General features: G+C 45.9%; 1 protein-coding gene across 4 annotated transcripts in view; it reads left to right on the top strand.

Annotated features, from left to right (window-relative positions):
• The window catches only part of FMNL2 (formin like 2), a 273,735-nt gene that overhangs the window by 244,857 nt on the left and 11,916 nt on the right, over positions 1–16,962 (top strand). For all 4 annotated transcript variants that reach the window (XM_075001076.1, XM_075001074.1, XM_075001075.1 and 1 more), the window contains exons 17-22: positions 627–829; positions 2,754–2,988; positions 12,341–12,409; positions 12,553–12,633; positions 13,507–13,636; positions 16,263–16,426. In XM_075001076.1, coding sequence (XP_074857177.1) covers positions 627–829; positions 2,754–2,988; positions 12,341–12,409; positions 12,553–12,633; positions 13,507–13,636; positions 16,263–16,426 — 882 coding nt within the window. The remainder of the gene's footprint in view (positions 1–626; positions 830–2,753; positions 2,989–12,340; positions 12,410–12,552; positions 12,634–13,506; positions 13,637–16,262; positions 16,427–16,962) is intronic.

Raw genomic sequence — 16,962 nt, 5'->3', positions numbered from 1 at the left:
AGGAACAGTTTCAGCTGCTTGAGATCCCCACTAAAAAGACATGAAATGGCTTTCTGTTTGCCCCTGCTGAGGAGCTGGGCCAGACTGACTATAAAAGTGTTTGAAACAAATTAATCAAGATGGTTGTCAGCATTTTCCCACCATAAAATGCCAATGCCATTTATGGGATGCAGGCTCCTGCAGGTTGCTGAGTCCTATTCAAGGAGAGTTGGAGCAGCAGTGTAGAAGGGTTGAGCACTCAGCTTTTACATGGTATACATCAGGCTACAGCTGATAGAAGGATGAGCAAAAAGCTGAAAAATCTTTTTATGTTAATTTCACAAAATCACATGTTGAGGAGGCAAACTCAACCTTCCTTTCTTACCATGTCCTACTAGCCTTAATTAAAATATACATTGTGCTATGCCCTCAAACAGAGCTATACCACTATTATAATGCTGTAATTCAGATCACTGTTACAGAATATTGTCTGCAAGGGTGGATGTACATATATCAATATAGCCTGGTAAATATTTATGCACATAGCTTGAAAAATCTTACTATGGAATTCTGAGAAAACTTTGGATGAATGCAATTTAAAAATATTTTGGGGGATTTCTTTTCTTTTCTTTTCTTTCCTTTTCAAGGATTTAAATGTGGATGAATTTGAAGAAATATTCAAGACAAAAGCCCAAGGTCCAGCCATTGATCTTACTTCAAGCAAACAAAAGATAACTCAAAAAGGGACAAATAAAGTCACATTATTAGAAGCAAACAGGGCCAAGAATCTTGCCATCACTTTGAGAAAAGCTGGAAAGACTGCAGATGAGATTTGCAAAGCTATTCAGGCGTAAGTGCAAAACTTGTCAATGGAGCAATCGTCTCTAAGGTTCACTGTGCTTTTTGATAATTGGCATGCATAGAAAATCTGGTTCTGAAATGGCAAGGGGTACAAAAGTTTTTGCAGCTGCTTAAAATCCAAGAATAAGGATGAAGGATTTTGAGTCCCCTGCAAATAATTGATTGCATTCCACGCATATGTGCTAACTTGCAATTTTATGTCACATTATGACTATACAAGACTATACATAATATCTTAGGCAATATTTACACTACACATCTAGGAAGCATGCCCCGTGTTTTGAAATATTTTTTTGAAATACCAAGTGTGCTATTTTGGCTTCCCTCTACCCCTTCTTGCGGGATGCCTTGAAATAACACAGTATTTCGAAATTTGGTATTTTGTAGACACTGCCAAATCCTGAAATCTTATTTCGAGGTAAGGGCACAGTGTAGACATAGCCTGAGAGTTTTTAGAAAAACTAATCAGTAATTCTTAAAAGAATACAATCAATATAATGTACATTTGACTCCTGTGAGGTAACATTTCCTATTATAACTGTAAATTAAAAGCAATCCTGAGACAAGAATGGTAAATATTAGAAATGGGTAAAAGAGTTAGTTTTTACCATTATGTCTAAATGTAATCCATGTACACTGAATGTACTTTAGATGGTATTATTTATGTGATGATTAGATACAGTGCTAAATGCAAAAATGGTACAGGTGTGTGCAAAAAGTCCTAATGACATAATGTTGTTTAATGCCCTGCTTTTTAAGAGCCATCCTGCATTTTAAGGGTATGTCTGCACACCTGCAGCCAGCCCAGGTATTGGGCTGGAGACATTTAACCCAACAGCCAGAGCCTCAGAAATCCAAATCAGCTGACTTAGGCCAGGCACAAATGTGCCCCATGTGTTTTAGTCCAGTGTACATGTACCCTAAGACACATTCCAGTTCACTTTCTTTAATCTTCCAAGCATATTGGAGATAATTACTTGCTTGTCAAAGCCAACATTTTGTTATGCGAGAATCCTCATTGATAACTGAACTCTTCCCAAGTTAGACTTGAAAGCATTAGCATTTGTGGCCAGATGGGCTTCTGTTTATTTGCATGAGGACACCTCAGGCGGAGGTTTGCATGTTCAGACAAACACTGGTTCATTCTTAAAACACTGGTTCGGTCTTTTAATCTGGCCAACTAGGAACCTGCTCTCAATCTGGTGCTGCAGATCTAACAGTTTACGAGACCCCTGTCCTTTTATGTTAAATTAGTATCTTCCCTGCTTTCATACTCCATTATCTTGTAGTTGGAAATCCAGTTCCTCCCCCATTCAAGAGTGAGTAGGTCAGTTCCTTGCTTTTTCCAGTACTTCTGCATTCTGCTTGGTCAGCCTTCTCCTTATTCACAAAAGACTGGGTCTTGAAAATCTTTGTGTGCTGCACAGCAGAGTGGCAAGGTGTTTGCTTTCCATACACATGAGAGAGGAGCTTTAACAATGAGCAACAATAAGACTGTGAGTCCTCTGTGTCCACTGGTTTACTTGTAGTGCTCATAGTAAACGAAAGCTCTATCCATGTGTGGGGAAAAAAGGGCCATATCTGAAGTAATGTGAAATTAAATGTGATCCTCCTCAGACTAAAGATGTTAGCCACACGCCCACCCACACTTTAGGACTTACTGAATAACATGGCAACCACGCAGCAGCATTCACCTGATTACAGCTCCAGTTAACTTGTCTGTTGCTTTGAATGTGTGCTTACACACATGCTAGGCACAGGCCAACAGGAGTCATGTTCTCTGCCCATCTGAAAAGGGATCTTGGGGAAGGAAGATTGCTGTTGTTTTGTTGGCTTTGCCAAAGCATACTGATCTGTCACAATTGGTGTGTCCTTCTAATAACACCAAGCTTTCTGTGTTTGTTATCATGTAGATTTGACCTGAAGACATTGCCAGTAGATTTTGTTGAATGTTTGATGCGATTCTTGCCAACTGAGAATGAAGTGAAAGTGTTACGACTCTATGAGCGGGAGAGAAAACCTCTAGAGAACCTTTCTGATGAAGATCGATTCATGATGCAGTTCAGTAAGATTGAGAGGCTGATGCAGAAGATGACCATCATGGCCTTCATTGGCAACTTTGCAGAAAGCATCCAAATGCTGACACCGGTGAGTGAGCCACTGGCGATAGAGCAGTGTTAAAAAATAGATTCACATTGAATTCTACGAAGTGCTGGCATTAGGGCTTCTCAAGTGGAAATCAGTTAAGCATTCCAATAATCTGCATCACTTTCTAAAAGACACAACAAACCTACTTTCTGTTTTTATTTCACCATCTAGATATAGCTGATCAGGAAATTTTCTTTGGAAGCTATTTTCAAAGAGAAGAGGAAAAAACTCTCAATCTAAATGTTCACCAAAAATGTTTCACGTTTTTCACTCAGTTTGATATCTTTCATAGATTTAGGAATTTGTAGTGACCACACCTGAAGTTAAGCCTTGCTCTGTGAGACATGAACACTACATCTACAATGATTTTCAGGATTCTAGGGGCAGGACAAGTCTGTCTAAGCTAAACAACTTGAATTACAGTAGTAACATAACTCAAGTCAATGTACTTCGACCCACTCGTCACTGGGTCAATGAAAGAAGCTCTTCCATTGTCTTCCCTTTCTCATCTTGTTCTGGTAGAGTACCAGAGTCAACATCCAAGTGATCAGTGGTTGATTTAGCCGTCTTTGCTAGACCAGTTAAATTGACCCCTGAGGGATCGATTGCCACACCAGTAGTGGAGACAAGCCCTAACTCTGTGAAGCCAAATAGTATGGAATTGTCTGGTAAATTTCCAGAGTGACACTTAATGTCATAAACCCTATGCAGATTCAGCAAAGAGATATTAAAGATGGATGGAATGTTTAAATGTCATGGTGAGTAATTGCAGCTCTTGATAGGAAAAGAGAATAACATCAGATGTAACCAAACAATTTCCTAACTATGATTATAATAAAATATTGTTATTGCAGTAGTCCCCAGTATTCTTCGGTACGGCCAATTGCCAGTCCCCTGCAATTGGTGAAATTAGTGTTTTTTAAGTAGCCCACTTTCATTCATAGCACAGAAAAGAGGGACAGTAGCATTTATGTAACACTAGCAGGGCCCACCCCTTTGTGGTGGCTATATCCGAAGTCCTTATTTGCACAGGTAGAATTGGTTAGTTTTAATATGTAAGACAAGGTATATCCTGTTGTTTTTTCAATCAAATTTTATTTTGGCCCATATACAAACAGAACATCAATGTTCCCTACAAGCACTGATAACAGCAATCCAAATTGCTGGATTTCATTGATATCTGTTTTTTTGGCACTATGAACAGTTGGTTCTTCCTCGAGTGTCCCCGTGGAGTGTCCTCCACGATAGGTGTCGGGCTCGCCCCGGCGCCGCAGATCGGATCTTTCCAGCAGTTTCTGCTGGACCGCGCATGCGCCGGCGCGTGCCGCTCCCCTGCGTGCTCCCGGCCACGTGTGCGATCCGGTCCCCGCCAGTTCCTTCTTAACCGCCATCGGCTGCAGACGGAATCTGCTCAGGCTGCAGCCAGAGTCAGTGTATTTAGAGTTTTTCAGGGTTTTAGAGTTTCTTTTCAGAGTTCTTAGTTAAATTGTTTGTTTCTTTATTGCAAAAAAATATATATAAATATATATATATATATATATATAAAAGTAGAAAGTCTTAGTAACGAGAAGGAGGAGCGGAGGCAACCCGGGGACGTGAAGGCCAGTAGGCCTCCTGCTGCGGCAGGCTGGAGTCCATGAGAGGGGAACAGGCACAGAGAAGGTGCTAAGTACCCTATTAACAGCTCAAAGACTCACCGCAATGTACTCTTCAGGATTCAAGAAGTGTGTCGTGCCGTGAAGCTATGCTGGCCTCTGATGGGCACAGTCAATGTATTAGGTGCCTGGGGGAATGACACGTCACCCAGAAATGCTCCTTCTGTGCAAAGCTCATGGCCAGAGCCGGAAAGGATAGAGAAATGCGGCTGAAAATGCTGCTGTTTGATAAGGCCCTCCAGCCAGACGTGCCGGAGAGGCCTCAACTGGAGGGACCCACAGGGCTCCATAAAAGGAAGGCGGTGTCCCTCACCCCCTCGGTGAAGAAATGGAGGAAGCTCTCTCCAGCCCAATCCCTGCCGGCGGTCACAGCGAGCGGGACGGGCGTAGCACACAGCCCCCAGCCGCAGTCACAAGCGAGCGGCAGCGCAGCAGCGCACGTGGCAGAGGCTGAGCCTCCGATTACTAAGCAGCCGGCCCGCGCATTCAGAGCGGTGGCCAGGCAAGCGCCGGAACCGGCGGCACAGCCGCAAGTGGCACAGACCCCCGCAGCACCAATGGTGCAGCGCCAACAGGCATGTAGCCTGCAGGCACCGGAGGAGACCACCTGCGCGGAACCACAGATGAGCATGCCGAGCGCGGCGCCGACAGCGGGGCCGAGATCCCCGGCACGGGGAGGGGTGGAGCCAGCCCCGCAAGGGAGGGGAAAGGCAGCAGCAAAAACCCGGCACCGCAGCCCTTCTGTGGACAGGGCTGCAGGGCTGCTCTCAAAAAGTCCTCCCCTTATGCTGCGTACACCAACCAGGAGACATGGGTCTCCCCCAGCCTACCCAGAGCCTCCTTCTCCGTTCCTCCAACCAGCGTCACCATGGCTCGGGCCACCCTTGCCTTTTCTGGGATTTGACCCTCTGGAATTCTACCACAAACCAGTTTCACCATTGTCTCAGTCATCCAGACGATCTCGCTCCCCCCAGACATCGGGGGTATACACCTCGAGAGTGGTCCAGGTCTCCATCCCAGGAACCATGCCCGTGGTGCCACGGTCGTCCTTATTACGCTGGGCATAGACACCACAGGCATACACCCAGGGGCAGGTCCCCCTCGACCGCCCAGTACCCCCGCGGGCACTTACGGATGGGGACGGAAACACAGCTGTCTCAAGGGGAGCTGATTTTGGAACCCCGAGATTTTCCCTTGCAAGCCTCCAGTGAGAGGGTGTACCACTGGCAGCAGGACCCTGAGAGTTCAAGGGAGATCTACCCTAGTGGTTCCTCCTTGTCCTCCCCCGACGAGGCTATGGCCCCCGGGGATGTTGCCCCCCCCGGACAACCTCAAACAGTTTCAGGAGCTGTTTAAAAGGGTGGCTTTCATGCAAGGCATCCAAACAGCAGAGGTGCAGGAGAAGCACCACAAGCTCCTCAAAAACCTGAGGCCTCCGGCCTCGTCCAAAATTGCTATCCCGCTCAATGAAGCAATCATGGAGTCTGCTACTACCATATGGCAGACCCCGGCTTCTGCTCCACCTATAAACAAGAGGGCGGATAAGAAATACTTCGTCCCGGCGAAGGGCATGGAGTTCCTGTTTAGTCACCCACAACCAAATTCTCTGGTGGTAGAATCGTCTCAGCAGAGATCGAAGACTTCCCAGTACAAAGCAGGGGGAACGGATAGAGATGCCAAGAAGCTAGAGCTATTTGGCAGAAAGGTATACTCCTCCTCCACCCTGCTGCTGAGAATGGCTAATTATGCAGCACATCTAGCGAACCACAATTTCGACAATTACTCCAGGCTTACTTCTCTCATGGATTTCCTTCGAGAAGATAAGAAGCCGGTGCTGAAGGCCATCGTGCAAGAGGGCTATGCAGCTTCAAGGACGGGAGTCCAGATCGCCCTGGACGTAGTGGACACGGCGGCACGCTCAACGGCTACGGCAGTGGTCATGTGCGGGGAATCCTGGCTCCAGACATCGGGTATCCCGAGGGATCTGCAGGCAAAAATTGTCGATCTCCCTTTCAACACGTAGAAGTTGTTTGCAGAGTCAACTGATTCGGTCCTTCATTCCAGTAAAGACTGAAGAGCCACACTCAGAACCCTGGGTATTTATACCCCTCCATACAGAGAGAAAAAGTATTACTCTCAACAAAGGCGATACCCGTACCAACCTCGGCGTGCTCAGTACCAACGGGGCTACAACCAAGGGCGGCATCAACAGCAACAACAGTATAGAACTCCTAGGCGACGTTCCCAACAAGGCCGTGCATCCTCAGGGCAAGCCCAAAGGCAACAAGTTTGACGGACAGGTCGAGGGCTGCACTATTACTACCATCGCGCAATGTCATCCACAATTAATGTTCCATCATCGCCTCTGACTGTTCCACTCACAATGGCAAAAGATCACCACAGACAAGTGGGTACTAGAGATCATAGCCACGGGTTACGTGATCCCCTTTCAGTCGCTCCCACCGCCAAGACCTCCGCCCAGGCCTCATCTCAGGGATGCCTCCCACGAAGTGAAACTCAAGCACGAGGTGGACCACCTTATACTTATAGGGGCGGTGGAAAGAGTGCTGGAGTGACTCCAGGGGAAAGGGTTTTATTCATGATACTTCCTCACAGGGAAGAAAACAGGAGGCTGGAGGCCCATCTTAGATCTTAGAGGCCTCAACCGGTACTTGCGCAAACAACGCTTTCGGATGATCACAGTCGCCTCTATACTCACGGCACTGGACGATGGAGATTGGTTTGCAGCCCTCGACTTACAAGATGCGTATTTTCATATAACGATCCACCCGGCTCACAGATGTTTTCTCCGGTTTATGGTCGGCAAAGAATATTTCCAATACAAGGTCCTGCCATTCGGCCTCTCCTCGGCCCCCAGAGTCTTTACCAAGACCCTGGCAGTGGTGTCAGCCTACCTGCACAGACAGGGGGTATTTATATTCCCATATCTGGACGAATGCCTACTGAAAGGGGCCTCGAAGGCGGAGGTATGACGCATGATACACGTAACAGCAAACACGTTTTCTTCGCTGGGCCTGGTCATCAACCTTGCGAAGTCAAAGATCGACCCCACACAGGACATAGAGTTCATAGGGGCATGCATAATTCTATCACAGCAAGGGTTTATCTACCCGACGCTCGCTTTCGCGCCATCGGTTCCCTGGTACAAGTCATTACATACAGCCCCACGGTGCCGGTTTTAACGTGCTTGCAGCTGCTCAGCCACATGGCAGCGGCAACGTTCGTGGTACAGAACGCCAGATTGCATATGCGCAACCTACAACATTGGCTGGCGAGCGTTTACAAGCCAGCATCCCATACCGTCCGCAGGGTGGTGTCGCCCACGACAGAGGTACGCAGATCCCTGCAATGGTGGGTAAACCCCAAGAACATTCTAACAGGGGTACCCTTTCACCAACCACAAATCTCTATTTTTCTCACTACCAACGCCTCCCACATAGGGTGGGGAGCACATATTGGCGAAAAGGTGATGCAAGGACTGTGGTACCCTACGGAAAAGTCACTGCATATAAATATACTGGAGCTCAGAGCGGTGTTCAACGCCTGCAAACATTTTCAAGACCACATACAAGGCAAGCTAGTTGGGATCAATATAGACAATATCTCCACCATGTTTTATATAAATCGACAAGGCGGAGCTCGATCCCGTGCCTTATGTGCGGAAGCAGTCTGGCTGTGGAACTGTTGCATCGCCAACAATATAACGTTGAAAGCCTCGTACTTACCAGGCGCTCACAACATGAGGGCAGACCAGCTGAGCAGGCGCTTCGCACTCACACACGAGTGGCAGATCCACTCCGATCTGCTACGACCGATTTTTCATGCATGGGGGTTTCCCCAGATAGACCTGTTTGCCACTCAGCACAACAAGAAGTGCCCCCAATACTGCTCCAGTTCAGGACTGGGGCGGGGGTCCTTGGGGGACACGTTCGTGATTTTGTGGAAGGGCCCACTGCTTTACGCATTCCCCCCCACGGTGCTCATCCACAAGGTCCTGCAGAAAGCCAGGAGGGAGAGAGCCCGCATCATCCTAGTGGTCCCCATGTGGGATCGACAGCAATGGTTCCCCTTGCTTCTCCGCATGTCGGATCGTCCACCGCTTCCCCTTCCGGTAGTGCCGGACCTGCTCACGCAGGCCCAGGGGTCCATAGTGCATCCACACCCCCGAGGCCTGCGCCTACAAGCATGGTTAATCCATGGCTCAGCTCCCTAGAAAGTACATGTACGGAGGGAGTACAAGAAGTCCTGGAAAGTAGCCGAAGGATCTCCACCAGGAAGACCTACAAATAGAAATGGACTCGATTCACTGCATGGTGTTCCACCAAGCAGTTAGCTCCCCTTGAAGTGCCTATACCTGTCATACTAGAATACTTACTGGACCTCAAGAGAGGCGGGCTCTCCCTCTCTTCGTTGAAGGTCCATCTCGCCGCTATATCGGCTTTTCGGCATGAAGAGGAAGGGCCCACGGTGTTTGCCCATCCTATTGTTACCAGGTTCCTGAAGGGGCTGGTAAACCTGTACCCTCCTCGGAAACCGCTTCCACCATCGTGGATCTTGGACGTGGTGCTCAGCACGCTAACGGGACCACCCTTTGAACCCTTAGCCACGGTTTCCCTCCGTCTCCTTACGATAAAGACAACCTTCCTTCTTGCAATCACGTCAGCTCGCAGGGTGAGTGAGCTCTCAGCAGTTATGGCAACGCCACCCTGCATGGTATTCGCAAAGGAGGCGGTAACCGTACGGCTGCACCCAGCCTTTGTTCCGAAAGTTTTTTCAGAGTTCCATCTTAACGAACCTATAGTTTTACCCTCGTTTTACCCGAAGCCTCATAGCTCCAGCAAGGAGGCACGCCTGCACCTCCTGGACGTGAGGAGGGCGTTGGCCTTCTACGTAGACAGAACTAAGTCCTTCTGGAAAACGGACAGACTCTTAGTCTCTCTCGCTCCCAGGTCAAAAGGAGAGGGTCTCTCTTCACAGAGAATCTCGAAGCACATTGTGTCCTGCATAAAGATGTGCTACGAACTTCGAAAGACTCCTTTACTAGCCCCGCCTAGGGCTCATTCCACCCGGGCAGTGGCAGCATCAACAGCCTTTTTCAAGGGCATCGCGCTGAAAGACATCTGCAGAGCGGCAACCTGGTCATCCTATGACACCTTCGCCAAGCATTATGCCCTACACTGGGTATTCCAAGAGGATACCCGCCTCTCGACAGCGGTCCTTTCGGGGGCAAGCTGCACATAACCCGATTACCCACCTCCTTTCTTGGGTTACTGCTGGGTAGTCACCTATCATGGAGCACCCACGGAGACACTCAAGGAAGAAAGAGAAGTTACTCACCGTAGTAATGATGGTTCTTCGAGATGTGTCCCCGTGGGTGCTCCACCACCCGCCTATCCCCCCGGCTTCGGATCTCTGTTTGGTGTTTTTCAGGAGCATCCGAGGTGGTTGGTCAAGGAACTGGCGGGGACCGGATCGCGCACGTGGCTGGGAGTGTGGAGGGGAGCAGCGTGCGCCAGCGCATGTGCGGTCCGGGAGAAACTGCTGGAAGGATCCGATCTGCGGTGCCGGGGTGAGCCCGACACCTATCGTGGAGCACCCACGGGGACACATCTTGAAGAACCATTGTTACTACGGTGAGTAACTTCTCTTTCAGGTGGGAGATTTACTCATTTTCTCGCAGCATCATGTTCTTTCTCTGCCTGAAACTGCGGAGACCTTGATGCTGCTCTCTGTCGTTATTTTCTTGCTGCTGCTGAGAGCATACCACTTCCACTGCTCGACTCACCTGTACCCATTAATGCGTTAGTTATTGACCACAATCACACTAACTCAGGTTTTTCACTGACAGTTTACTGTTGTTTTCTCTATGGTGATCAAACATCAACTGCATGCTTACTCCACAGTGGACAGCCTTTATATACTCTCTGTTATAGCTTCTCCCCAATCTGCTATCTTCTAGAATATTCAGAAACATTAGGAAACGTTCAACCACTGGATTCTAGACCATTACGCAACATTCTAGGAAGAATTCTCATGTATTTCCAACATATTCTAGAATAGTCTACCAGGTTCTAGAACATTCTCTGCATTCTGCTGTATTGTAGAACATTCCACAATATTCCTTGTAGAAGAATCCACACATTTCTACTACATTCTAGACTATTGCTGAACATTCCAGCCTGCCCCTATTTTTCACCTGTCCCAGGCCGTGTCTACACTAGCCCCAAACTTCGACATGGCCACGCAAATGGCCATGTCGAAGTTTACTAATGAAGCACTGAAATGCATATTCAGTGCTTCATTAGCATGCGGGCGGCCGCGGCACTTCGAAATTGACGCGCCTCGCCCCTGCGCGTCTCGTCCCCATGGGAATAAGGGAACTTCGAAGTAGGCAGGGTCCTTTTGAAAAGGAGCCCTGTTGGGACGAGACACACGGCGCGTCAATTTCGAAGTGCCACGGCCGCCCGCATGCTAATGAAGCGCTGAATATGCATTTCAGTGCTTCATTAGTAAACTTCGAAATGGCCATTTGCGTGGCCATTTTGAAGTTTGGGGCTAGTGTAGATGTAGCCCCAGGCTTGACAGATGGCTCCTTTCTGGGTGAGGAAGGGGGAAGGGGCCATGGGCACTGCAACCACAGGCTGGCAAAGGGAACCACTGGAGGGTTGTGCCAGCCTGTCAGTGGGGAGCACAGTGCAGCTTCCAGCAGGCGGGTGTGCATGGAGATGGGCTAGCAGTGAGCCAGGAGGTGGAAGTGGGGAGCTGCAGTTGGGGGGAAGTGGGAGGGGCTGGGGCCAGGGATAGGGACCACAGAGGTGTAGTGGGAAGAGGGGGAAAGGGGAGGGGCTGTGGGTGCCACAGTCATGAGGTCTGGGGTGAGGGGTTGTGGGAGCTGAAGTCGGAGGCGGGTGTGCATGGAGATGGACTGGCAGTGAGATGGGGAGGGCGCTGCAGTGGAGGGGAAAGTGGAGGGGACTGGGGACAGCAGGAGGGAGCACAGAGGTGTAGGAAGAAGAGGGGAAAGGGGGCGGGGCTGTGGGGATTGAAGTTGGCATACCATACTGCAGTCAGTGCTCAGCCAAGGTGGCGGGGCGGGGTGCGGACTGGACAATGTTCCTGACTGCAGTAGGATAGATGGACAGACACCTCTCCTTTTGTTATAGTATAGATGCCCAATATCTAATATTTAAAAGTTTGTCATCTATGTCATGCTTGCAATATTTATGGATTTGTGTCTGCAAACGCCACATCTCAGTGGAGATTTTACAGACATAGATGAGATGACCGGGTATGTCCCAAAATGTTCATAACACTTCTTTATATTTTACACTTTTAGTATTTAAAAGTAGTGAAAATTCAAACCATGTTGTTTGATTCATTAACTGAAATTGAAGACAAATTAATGCTGTCTGTGTTGTCTATACTGGTGTCTCCCTAAGGGCTATTCCACATACATCTTTCATTATCATAAAGCGCATGGCACTGTCGAACCACACTTGTGTTTCATTTTACTCTACATTAAGCCTGCAATGTGTGTGAAATCCTTACCCAGAGGAAAGGAGAATATCCATCCACGAGATTCACTGTGCAGATCCAAGACCAGAATTTGAGTGCTTTTACCTTGCGTGTAAGGTTTTACATGTGTTAACTACACCTCTTCTTTTACTTGCTTGTAGCAACTCCATGCAGTAATAGCAGCGTCTGTCTCAATAAAATCATCCCAAAAGCTCAAGAAAATACTGGAGGTAAGTACAATTTCATTTATTTAAGGGTAGTTTAGTAAGACAATCATTGTTATTCCTCTGTGTGCACTAGAATGTACCTGTTACATTAAACTCCCCGTGGCATGTAATGTATTGACTGTTATCCCTTTCTCTCACTCTGGCAGATAATCTTGGCTCTTGGTAACTATATGAACAGCAGTAAAAGAGGAGCAGTTTATGGGTTTAAACTACAGAGTTTAGATCTGGTGAGTAGACGAATGACAGCCTGGCTGCAATCTAGCTTTGATGGGAAGGGTGCCTGCTACTCAGTCCTTCACCTCCAAACAGTTCATATAAAATGTTAATGACAGTCTTGCAATGGACCATGCATGCTGTTCTGTTGAAAGAAGGTGGATGGAACAATTTATATTGGTAGGAGAGATAATTGATTGATTGATTGATTGATTGATTAAAGGATCTGTGCTTAGGTGGTTTGTGGCTCAGTGGAGGAAAGGTGTTGATGGAATAAATGGGGGAAATAAAAATAGGTTTGGTTCAGGTACTGTAGTAGCTTAATGGAGATACAGGCTTAAATGTCTTCAGTCGTGTGAGATGAGAGTGGCTGCTAATCCTTCACAACTCCAGCCTGCAATTTAGGACAGTTGTCAGTCACTGCTTTACAGATGCCCAAGTCAACAGGCAGTATGCTGTGTGAGGAAAGCTCTCACACCATCAGCCTGCACTCTGCCTGGCGTTAGCTAACACTGCCCTTCTCTCATCTTTGAAGAGAGCTAATGTTTGCCAAGTCCCACCGAGCTTTTAAAACAAAGAGAGAAAGGCAGCTCAGCACGATCAGGTGGGTAATAGCCAATGAGCAGATGCATGGTCGATGCCAACTGTATTTTAAAATAATAATATATTGGGTAGTCAGAACACTTTGATTTGGGAACCTACTCAGTTGAGGGCTTTCTCCCATGTTAGTCTCAAAAGCCTGTAATTTGTAGACCTAAGTTCTTAGCATTCATTGATGCTTCTTTATGCTTCTCCAGCTAATAAACTATCAGTTCAGACAACAAAAAATGTATAGCCTGGCCTTCAGCACACCTTAATCTAACAGTCTCCTTGCCTTTTGCTTTCAGTTATTAGACACGAAGTCAACGGACAGAAAACAAACATTGTTACACTATATATCCAATGTTGTGAAAGAGAAGTATCATCAAGTATCCCTCTTTTACAATGAACTTCATTATGTGGAGAAAGCTGCTGCAGGTAATGTGACCAATGTTGACCTTGTTAGTATGTGAATTAGGTTCTGACATACTTATCCCTCCTAACCCCATGAGCTGTTCAGGAGATAGATTAGAAATGGAATTTATAGGGCAGGTGAAGAAGCCATATTTTTGGCAATGACATCAGATTTAGGATGCCAGATATAGGTTGGATAAATATGAAGGAGGAGGGTATGTTCTTGCCCCAAAACTATTATAGGTTAAGTTTTTATACTTTATTATTATTTCTATTGCAATAACATCTAGAGTTGCCCCAGTCATGGACCAAGACCCCACTGTGCTTGATACTGTATGAACAAAAAAATAGGCCTAACTCCCAAGAGCTTACTGTATAATACTTCAAAAGGAGTCATCTAGTATCAGAAGCCGCTCACTTAGCAAAGCACTAATGGTTTGGATTAGAATTTGCACTGTTAAAACCAAGCTAAATGACTACAGATAAACCTTAACATTACAAGAACATGTTGTAAGTTTATGTTAGATTTCCTCAACAGCATTTAAAGTGTAACTGAGTCCTTGAGTTCTGCCCTCAGAGGACAATATCAAGGACTCAGCAGAACTAACCATCAAGGACTCAGTAACACCATTAGATGTCAGTTGTGAATAATTTAATCAGAACATACTTGTACATGTACGAAAGCAAAGGAAAAGCGTGGGATCAGAGCCAGAGCTGACCGCAAGGCTTTTTGTATGATAATTTATAAAGCGACCAGTGTGTAAATTAGACTTTCTCAGTGCCTGTCTCTAAGACTGTTTACTCATTCAAGACACTTTTGATACAGATACCACACTTAAGTGTTAAGGTATTTTTTCACTCTTACGTTATGGACAAGAGTTCATGCCCATCCTGTTGTTACATTTAAATAGAGATTAGAGAAGTGGCATTCCCACACTGCCTCACAACTAGACTGGGCGAGTAGTGTCATATATTTCTGAATATTCACATTTTCACATGGATTAATTTTGGCTATGCTTGTATACCTTTTCCTTTCTCTATCTATGAACTTGCAAACAACCAAGTTTTACTTGTCCAAAGGGTCACAGAAAGTGAGTTTCTAAGGTGTGAGAGAGTAACCACAGACTTCAAATTTTGCATTCTTCCCAGAAGAGCTGGTGTGAGCATCCAGCTAGCAAACAGATGCAGTGTAGCCTATCAGTGTGAATACTTGCAGAGAATTTTTCAAGATTACTACAGAGTTTAAGAAAATGTGAATAACAAACACCTTTCAGGACACAGATCTGTCTGTGGGTATTATATAAGTAGAAAAAGAATCCATGTTTGTTGAGAAGCTATTTAGCATCTGTTATATACCTGTAATCCCAAATGAGCAGTTTCAGGCCCATTCTACACTAGGGATCAAAGTCAATCCCAGATATACAATTCTAGCCTCACCATTAGTGTGGCTAGAATCAACACATCAGGAGCGACATTGTTCCCTGGTGTAGATCAGGGCTCTCTGGGCTCGCACCAATGTTCCTTACTCCATGCAATAGCATGGACTACCAGTGTCAATGGCTGAATCCAGAGAGATCAATTTTGCTGCACCTTCATTGATGCAGCAAAATTGAACCCCTGCGGATTGATTGTAGTGTGTCAAACCCACAGTAAGTACAGAAGCATCCTCAATTCCTGTTCCATTTGAAGTTCAGGTTGAACCTTTATAATCCAGAACTCTTTCGTCTGGCAGTATCCGTAATTCTGCATGATTTTAGTTAGCCAGACATCCGCTTATCATAGGTGTGGCCAAGTTTCCCTCCGTGCAACAAGGTTTGTTTACAGCCACCAGTCCAGGCTCTGAATTCTCTGTGCAGTGATTTAGCTGTAATTTACCCTAAGTGTCTTCTAAGAGCCCAGTAAGCAGTAGAAGTGGTGTTAATATTGCTAGACAATTTTGTCCTCCCATGGGCTGGCAAATTCTCTCTTTCAGCACCAGTCAGATCCTGAGGGTGCCAGAACGGAGAGGTTCAACTCATAATTCCACGTTTTTTTTTTTTGAAAGAAGTACACTTGTATCACTGGTTAACATGAGGTTGTATTATTAAACACGATTAATATGCACCCAAGTCCAGTGTGAAATTTGGAGATGTCATCATGTTAGGTACTTAAATTAGCTTTAAATTCATTTACTTAAGAATGAATTCTTAAGTAAATAAACTGATCTTCTCCATTGCTTTTATTTGCAGCAGTATTCTGATATTTAAACTACAATCCATTAGCCTTTAATAGATTTTAGGAACTCATTTAAAACACAGGGAGGACAAAACTAAGTGCTTTGTTCTGCTCATTAGTGGTGCCGTGTGCTTGTATGGATAAAACTAACCCCCTGTACAAAAATGTCTAACAGTTATTTTTGGTGCTGCCATTTGGAAATATAGCAAAGCATTTATGAATTGTTATCTGAAGCTAAGACAAGTCAAAATGCTGATGGGCAGTTTCTCATTATACAGGGTCATTGTCTTAATCTGTGGTTTAACATTTGCCAAGCTGCCAACTCTGAGATTCATGAAACACTTCTCATTAAGGGATGTTTGAATTTAAGTCTAAAGTAGAGTGTTTGTGCCATTCTTGCTACAAAAATATGTCAGCATCTTTGTTTAATTCTTAGTGTCCCTTGAAAATGTGCTTTTGGATGTCAAGGAGCTTCAGCGAGGCCTGGACCTAACCAAGCGAGAATACACCATGCATGACCACAATACAATGCTGAAGGAATTCATTCATAACAATGAAGGAAAACTAAAGAAACTGCAAGATGATGCAAAAATAGCCCAGGTATTCTTTTTAATCCCAGTCACTGCCAAGGTGACTTAGAAACCAAGAAGAATTGGGAAATCCAGGAATTCATGACTGTTCAAGGGGATATATCTTTCAGCAAACCAGGGCATGGCTAAGGAGATTCAGGGATGCTTGAGTTCGTCTTCAGTCTGTACAAATGCTTACTGAAGTGATGGCCTAATATTGAGGTTATTGCCTATTTTCCTCTCTATACTTATTATCTCACTAGAATATGCTTATGAAGTCCATCTTCCTACTTTCCTAAACATTCTAGTCTCTCTTCTCTAAACACTTCAGTAATGTTAGGTAATTTCTCCTCTGACAAACCTTTCCAACCATCATGAGGTAAATTTCCAGAAGGGTGGCCTCTGTTTTGCAGGCACTCCGACGCATTGAAATTTTCTGCCTACAGATGAATTAATACTGGAAAGCTGAGAACTTCTATGTGTGTATGCTCAGTCGTATAGTGCAAGGTGCAAAGATCTCTCACATATCCACCCACAATTCATTGTGTGATTACAGAAATGCAGATA

This window comes from Carettochelys insculpta, chromosome 8 (assembly GCF_033958435.1).
Source record: "Carettochelys insculpta isolate YL-2023 chromosome 8, ASM3395843v1, whole genome shotgun sequence".
NCBI lineage: Eukaryota > Metazoa > Chordata > Testudines > Carettochelyidae > Carettochelys > Carettochelys insculpta.
Note: the sequence above shows the minus strand (reverse complement) of the source record. Positions and strands in the feature narration are given on the sequence as shown.